The 8,322-nt window shown below is 47.5% G+C and overlaps 1 protein-coding gene across 50 annotated transcripts in view; it reads right to left on the bottom strand.

The window, feature by feature from the left end:
• Window positions 1-2,211: 2,211 nt before the first annotated feature.
• Window positions 2,212-8,322, bottom strand: part of MAP4K4 (mitogen-activated protein kinase kinase kinase kinase 4) — a 149,465-nt gene continuing 143,354 nt past the window's right edge. For all 50 annotated transcript variants that reach the window (XM_043467981.1, XM_043467982.1, XM_043467994.1 and 47 more), the window contains 2 exons: window positions 7,281-7,420; window positions 2,212-5,524 (listed from right to left, as the gene is read on the bottom strand). In XM_043467981.1, the coding sequence (XP_043323916.1) occupies window positions 5,441-5,524; window positions 7,281-7,420 (224 nt within the window). In that variant the 3' untranslated portion in view covers window positions 2,212-5,440. The remainder of the gene's footprint in view (window positions 5,525-7,280; window positions 7,421-8,322) is intronic.

The raw sequence follows: 8,322 nt of genomic DNA, 5'->3' as shown, positions 1-8,322 counted from the left end.
GGGAGCGGACCAAGGGATGGCGGCAAAGGGGTACAGGCTGTCTTCTTGCGGTGATAACCATGTTTAAAGATGGATTGTGGTGATGTATGCCCATCTCTGATGGGAGTTACATGCACACTTTAAATGGTGAATTGTGTGGTATGGATCACCTCAATAAAGTTGTCAATAAAAGAATCAAAGGCAGTATTTAATATAGTTTATTGTAGAAAAGCAGTTTAGTTCTGGTTTCCAAATGAGGAACGAGCAGCGCTGCTTGACTGATGCTCCATCCACGTCATCTCCCTGCAGCAGGAACTTCTGGGGGGAGCTGCTGCCAAAACTGTAGAATTCAGACCACAATAAAAACAGTAAATTTTGTGCCGGACCATCGAATTCAAATTTCCTGTAACCAAGGAAACTAGGAGGTAAGATTTAGGCATCGAGGTCCCACACTGTCTTCACAAGAAGCCAAGTTGCAGCCAATGGGGCTGGCTGTCTGCTCCAGGACTGGGTGGTCCCTGCCTGGAGTAGGCGGGCCTCACAGCCCTCCTGGGGCCTAGCTGCCCCAGGGCACTTCCTCACAAGCCCCATGCTGCAAAGGGGCCTGGCTTCCGCTTCAGATGAACATCAGGGGGTTTATTTCAAGCTACTAAAGCAAACGACAAGGAAATTAGAGTAGCAAGCCAGTGAGAACCAGTCGCAGCTCAAATGCATGCTCAGTGACTCGGTCACGTCCGAATCTCTGCGGCCCCATGGACTGCAGCCCCACCCCCAGCTCCTCTGTCCACGGGATTTGCCAGAATACTGTCATATGCTGGGTCTGTATACAGATACAAACAGAACGAACAAGGTAACATCGGGCCATCATCAGGGAATCAGAGAGGAGAAATGAGGTGAACTTCAAGCACAAGGAAGTCAGGTCAGACAGAGGCAGAGGTGGAAGGGTGCCAGGCAGATTCTGAAACGCACATACGACACGATATGAGCATCTCCTACCCTAACACCTGTTACTGCTCTCCTGAGAAAATGGCTTAATTCCTTAGCCATTTTACTTTGCAAAACGCAGCACCTACTTCTGCTAAAGTGAAGCATGGGCACTGTTTAAGTCCTAGATGGCAAAGAGAGCAGCAGTGTCACCAAGTCATCCTTAGAGGGGATGACTTGACCCTCCTGACCTGTGAAATCCCCACCAATGGAGGGAAGCTGGAACAAGGGTCCAGAATGACAGACCACCGGAGGTTTATTCCTCATCACCCATACCAGCTACAACAGACGAGGTGGAAGGGAACTCGCTCATTTGGTGGCCTAGGTATTTTATTTTCACCTTAGAGCAGGTGGCCTAGGTATTTCCAAGTTTATTTTCACCTTAAAGCAGGAATGTGTTTCTAGCATGAAGCAGAGAGGAGCTAGTTGACCAACACGTGCAATTGATGATGAAATTGCATGACTAGTCCTCCCCAACTTGGGGGCTCCGGCAAAGTGCTGACACCCACGGCTGACCTGGGATGTACCCAGTGAGGAATGTTCCTGCCAAGCTACGGGGCGGGGGTGTACGGGTGTTGACAGAGCACATCCATGGCAGGGCCATGATGACTTTGCACTGGAGGAGCTCTAATGATCAGGCTTCAGTTCTTGTTTATGCACCAATTTGAGAAAGGGTTCCTTCCAACATCCAATTAGCTACAGAACAGAGAGCATGCATTTTACTTCTTGATCCAACTCAGGCTTGGAAAAACAAAACCCGGTTTCTTCCTAAGAAGCTTTACTTTTGCTTTTGGCTTCAGGAACATGGCCATCAAGAGCTATCAACTTCATTTTAAGATTTTAAATAAAATTTTAGTTACTTGGCTGTGTCGGTTCTTGGTTGCCCATGTGGCACAATGCTTCTTTTGAGTGGGTTGCTCCAGCTCTGCAGTTGAGGCACATGGGCTTAGCTGCTCCAGGGCAAGTGGAATCTTCCTGGAGCAGGAATCAAACCCATGTCCCCTTCAAGGGAGGTGGATTCTTAACTACTGGACCACTAGAGAAGGCCCTCATTCTAAGATCTCCGAACAAATGTTTGCCACTTTTGTAACTTGTGCCTGGGAATCCCCTGGGCCACCCACTTCAGGGAGATGGCAAAATCTGGGAGCTGCTCACTCGGGCCTTGGGGTAGCACCAGAGAAGGAGGATCCTTACAGAAAAGTGAACATTCTGCAGGGACAGATATATTTGAAACTCATGCCACATGAAACAGGTGTCACTTTTACTTTATTTAAGGACAAAAAAAGGGGGAGAAGAGGGACAACAGTCATTTTCATAATACACAGAAGACAAGTTAGCACTGAAAAAAGAAGGCTGTGTGTGTACTTGCCACCAGTCTGCTTCGCAGTTCTGATTAGTAAACTTAATGCAGCTTGTCATTTGCATTACCGTTTAGCAAATTTATAATTGGCAAAATTAGGGATTACGAACCATCATTTAAGTGGACTATAACTAAAACGAAAGCCTAAATAACCCATAAAAAATCACTTAAAAATAGACCATAAATATGTGATGCCCATTAGTGTAACAAAACTATTTTTTGTAAACATTTTCTTCAACACAACATGTGCATGAGAAAAAGTAAAAAAAAAAACAAACCAAAAAACAGCACTCGATATAGCGACTCCGTTTTAAATACAGAAAAGTATCACTTATTAAAGCTTCAACTAAACCTAGAGCCATACTGGTATTTTGTTTGGAAGAGCTGTCATGGTTTTCTAGGTTCCATATTTAGTGGTATCGGCACAATACTAAATTCTCCTGCTAATTTTGCCATCTTGGCACTTGAGTGAAGTCACTACCCTGTTAGGAACGAAATGGAGAGAGCCTGCCATTTTCCATGAAGAAAGCTAACCCGGCGCCTGCTTGAAACTGTAGCAACCTAAGTTGGTCTGCACGGCGGGAAGGCCAAGGAGGGAGGGACACCCCAGACAAGGAAGGCGACCCGAGGCACCCAACCAGGGGACCAGTGGCTGGTTGACCTCGGTCAGCCAAGCCCAGTTGACGGATTCAATTACGTTCAACTCCACCACCACCAGCTGCTGCCCAGGTAGGACAGGCCCACGCTGACCTGAGCTTGAAGCCCATCATCCTCAACCTGTTTGTATCTTTCATGTTGGTATCAGAAGTTTAGTATTTTTTTGAAAGACACTTGCCCAACTTGACCTTTCACTGAAGTCATGGGAGGGGCTACAGCTGACCCCACTATGCAGTCCGTTCTCATCCTGACGCACGTGTTTGCTAGGGCACATTTCGTCTCCAGTCAAGAGCCAACCCGAGAAGGGAATCACCAGCAGTGGTGCGGCAGGGACTGCAGCCCCGCAGTGACTAGTCTGGCCAGTCTCAGAACTCCTGCCAAGGGCGGGATTAGCGCCCGGATCTTCTCTCCTTTAAGCACAAGTGACCAGAACAGAACTGGTTCTTTCTGCCTTAGACGCCAGCACTACGCTGACGTCAACACGCATGGGAAGCCTGTTTGCCCAGCCTGGATCCTTCCAACACAGAGGCAGGCTTTCTCAGCAGTTGCTGCTGTGGTGGGTGTACGTGCTCAGCTGTTGTTTCTGCATTTGTGAGTGTGTGTACTCTTCACTACATTTCTGAAATTCAAAGCGGGAGCCTCTGGCAAAAATGCTGACCCAGGAGGAAGAGAACAATGGGTCAAAGTGGATGCCAAACGGGATGCGGCTTTGGGGGTGGGGGTGGGGGGCACACTCAGCAAACAGGTGCAAGTGATTGTTAATTTCTTGGGGCGGAAAACCTCTGCTTTGATGTCATAAAAGCAAATTCACCACGGAGGAGGAATAAGCCTAGGCCACACCAAGCTTTTGTTTGGTGAGTGAGATTCCCATCAGAACTCTGCCAGAGGACAGCCACCCTTTAACAAGTAATCAATATAACCAACATCCTCAGAGGAAGCCAGTGACCAGAAGCCATGAAACCAATTATTACCCAAGACATTTATTACAAATGCCATGAACATATTCATAAAGTAAAACTGGTTTAAAAAACAGAGAGAGCGCGCAGAGAGAGAGAGCAAGGGAGAGCACTCGAGAAGCCAGGGCTCTGATATCACACCCGAAACGCAGGAAGATGCTATCTTATGAATGAGCAGTATTAACTACATTCTTAAAATAGTTTTAGTGCATTGCATTTTTAGAAAAAGGGAAACACCCCCGGCCCCAAGGAAAGGTTCCGGCAACACTGTCGACAGTTTGTGGGGTTGTCCCCCAAATGACCACCTGTCTGCAAGCTCCGAGCTGAGTACAGCGAGGCCCCGTGTGCTGTGGGCAATGGCCGCCTGTCCGTCTACCACCACCACTGATGAATCTGGTGGAAAATGGTGTGATCTGCTTTCTCAGCTCAGAAAGCAGACGTGCCCATCAGCGGACAAACCTCATGGCTGTTTCCCAACTTCGGGGACAATTTCTCTTGTGCCTACTGAGACATGACGAAATAACAGTCAAACTTCAATCGGATCGTTTTGGTATTAAGGTTAAACATTAATGTTTTCCTCCAAAGACATAGAAACTAAACCACCTCTTAATGCATTAAAAACAATGAGGTAGGCGAAAAAATAAACACGTGGTTGAAAAAGACTTTTTTTTTCCCCTCTACAAGTGCCGATCATGGTGAAACTGCTGTTGCACTTCCAGGTTTAAACAAAAATTAAACCTTTGACCGAGGCAGTGCTAATACTGTCACACAACAAGGTTCTGGGCAGGATACAAATGCACACCCTTTCTTTTTCCTTTTTTTTTTAAAAGAATCATCTGCACGTGATTTTAGGCAAAACTTGGTACACAGAAAAACGACTGAGTTCTTGGCCAAAAAAAAAAAAAACAACCCAAGAAACCAAATGGGTCCCTAAACCCACCCACCCGCCTCCCAAGCCCCACCCACAAAAAAGTTATCCTAGTAACTGTGTCTTTCACATTTTATAAATATTAACTTCTTAAACCTGCACCTTCTTCTTTGTCCACATATGGTCACATTACAAAAAAAAAAAAAAGAAATGTCAATTAAATACGTTGTTAATGTTACTATATTAAATCTGCTCTTGGCTTCAGCGACCTGCTCCTCGAGCGCACGTTTACACCTGCCAACCCCCCCGCCGGCGTCCGGTCTCCACCCGCAGTCGCCCCAGGATGGAGCCGCAGACACGAACACTGAAGCTGGAGGGAATGCGCATGCGTTGTGCCCGCCGCTCCATCCCAGCACGGATAGCACCTGATGGCAGTCTCGACAGCACCAGCTGCGATGCAGCCTCGATTTATTTCGAACAGGACAAGAAGAGAATGGGGATGAACTGGTAAGAGCGGGTGGGGGCGGGGAGGAGACCCCCCGCCCACGCGGCCCGGGCAGCTCCGCGCTCCAGTTGCCAGGATCTCCGGGTTCTCATGGTCGACACCTCCGGGGCCGGCAGCCTAGCCCGCCGCTCCTACCAGCTCAGAAGAGAGGTCCTGCCGAGCGTCATGAAGTAAACCTGGCTGCTGCCCCCAGACCGGACCGAGGCAAAGAATACCTGCAGGGGGAGAGGGGGAGAGGGGTGAGCGGGTGCCCGGGGGCCCCCTCCCAAAGGAAGTCTGGGGTGATGTCCATTCACCAGTAAGGAGCCACTTTGCATCTCCACTAGCAGGGCTTCTCTGGGGGCTCAGAGGTAAAGAACCTGCCAGGGGAGACCTGGGTCAGGAAGATCCCCTGGAGCAGGAATGGCAGCCCACTCCACTATTCTTGCCTGTAGAATTCCATGGACATGGAAGCCTGGTGGGCCTACAGCCCAGGGAGTCACAAAGAGCCGGAGGAGGCTGAGCGACTAACATTTCCTTAACTTAGGAAGACTCCTTAGCCAAGGGGTGACTCTGCACCCCATGCCCTATTGTGAGAACACCGAGAAAACAAGATGTTCCCCAAACTGGATCATCTGTGCTCACCTCCACCGTTAACACCTTCCGAAAGATCAATGTGTTGGGCAAACTCAGTGACCAGTGGGGAGGCGACTCAGCTGCCTTGTTTTTCTCTTTTAAAAAGTGAAACTGAAATGTCTTGGTTATTTCACAGGACTCTACTGTCACATATATATATAATTTAGTTTTGTGCCTTTTATTAATAAACCCTGATGGGTATGACTTCATGAATGATTTAAAAAAAAAAAATTTAAATGCCTGAAGTTCAAAGAATACCGTGGTTATGGCTCCACTAAACTAAACTTAGGAAAATGTAAGCCCCGAAGCTGGTAAAATCCTGGGTTAGCTCTGCAGTTGCATGGGTTTCCAAGGTAAAAGATTTGGGAGATATTATGTAGGTCAAGTGCACCGGTGAATGAGCCAGAGGACTGGACTGCAGCAGGAAGTGGGCTGGGGGGATGTGGACCTGAGCAGAGCACCTAGCTGGGCGGGAGGCCCACCTGCCAAGTAGAAACGACAGCTCCTCTTCATCTGAGAAGTCAGCCTAAGGTCTGGTGACTGGAGGCTTAATGTGTTTTAATGTAAAGCAAGAGGTGGAAATGTTTCTAAGGCTGTCGTGGGCTACCTCAGGTAGTCAGACATATTTTCATCCAAGTGACAGACGAGAGAGAAATCTAAGCTTAGAAAAGGCCAGGGGGGTCAGCACCCTTGGCCAGTTGTCTGCTCCACTCCAAGGCTGGTTTGGGGAGGAAGGGATTCCTAGATAAGAAAACGATGTGGCCAGTTTGGAAAAGCAAAGGTTTTAACTTGGGCTTTGACGCTCTGGGGTCTCACAGGTCTCACCTGTAGGCAGCACTCCTGCTTTTGCATAAAATAATTTCTCCTTTTGGGCACTTATGCCAGGAAGACAATGCAGTTATGTCAATACTCAAAAGAAGGACTAATAAGTGATGTATTTCAAGCATATATCAGGGGAAGGGAAATTTCCCCTATTATTTAAATGTGCATGAGGGTTCTTTCTAATCACAAAAGAGTTCCATCCATCTAAACTGGGAGCTTCAACCTTTTCTATCCCTAAACTAAACATAGCCCAGACAGGCCACCTAATGGGGAAAAAAAAAACACTCAAAAGACAACAAAAACCCACCACAGAATGATTTTTGCAGAGATAAACATGTCCGCCCCCTCAACAAAAACAAAATAAAATATATCCTGACCTCCATTAACAGCTCTAAAAAGTCACTACTGAAAAGTTCTTGATAAAGTTAGTTCAGAATCTATCAAAATCCCACGGAAAGGCTTCACTGAACCCTATGGAAAATAAACCACTGCTGAAAGATAACATTTAAAAAGAATCCCTAAAGAGACTGTTACCTTGTCATTGCGTTCACACAGGAATTTCAGCCTTTGAGCCCTTTTGTGCATAAACACGCCATCCAAGTGGCCAGTTTCCACAGATCGGATCTCTATGGCCTTTTCTCCCCAGCCCATCGTCTGATTGGATCGAATATATGCTTTTTGAGAGAGGAAAACACATATTGTTAAAGATGAGGAAACAGCCACGGAAAGAAGCTGCTCAGGTTTCATATACACATACCCACCCCCACCCCTCTAAACAGCTGGCATTTGGAGGTTTTTGTAATACAGGGGCCCCCAACCTCCAGAATCTGGGGTCCCCAACCTCCAGAATCTAATGCATGATGATCTGAGGAGGAGCTGATGTAATAACAGAAATAAAGTACACAATAAATATAATGTGCTTGACTCATCCCCAAACTATCCCTCCTCTCCCACGTCTTCCACGAAACTGGCCCCTGGTGCCAAGAAGGATGGGGCCCACTGATGTAAGGAACTCTACACGTGCAACCTTGTGGTTCATCCTGGAAGGTGATGTTCTGAACTATCAATTGAGTCTGCTGATGCCTCTGAGAAGGACATGCTGGAGCAGCACCCCCAGTCCCTGTCCACAGTTTAGCTTATATTTTCCTCATGCCAATTACCAGGGAGAAGAGAAGGCAAGTGCACAGAGCCAGCGACTTGGCTGCTATAAAACCAAAGTAGTTTGGGGAAATAAACTTGGAGCCAACAAGGTTCCAGACGTCAGTCTTTAGGACAGAGAAGGTCAGAGGCTATGTGTGGACTGTGGCTGGGCCATGAGATGGCCACAGCATCACTTACCTTCCTGTTCCCCTTGCCTTCCACCCATTAGTCACAACTACATCTGTCTTACTGTCCCTGGCTGGCTGCCTTAGATTAAATGAAGGACTGTGAAGGCAGAGCTTTAAGAAGTAATTACTTGGGGCTTCTCTGGTGGCTCAGTGGTAAAGAACCTGCCTGCCAATGCAGGAGACATGGGTTCGATTCCTGATCTGGAAGATCCCACATGCCGTGGAGCAGCTAAGCCTGTGAGCCACAA

Source organism: Cervus canadensis, chromosome 5 (assembly GCF_019320065.1).
Source record: "Cervus canadensis isolate Bull #8, Minnesota chromosome 5, ASM1932006v1, whole genome shotgun sequence".
Lineage (NCBI taxonomy): Eukaryota > Metazoa > Chordata > Mammalia > Artiodactyla > Cervidae > Cervus > Cervus canadensis.
The sequence above is the reverse complement of the archived record's forward strand: the minus strand, read 5'-3'. Positions and strand labels throughout refer to the sequence as shown.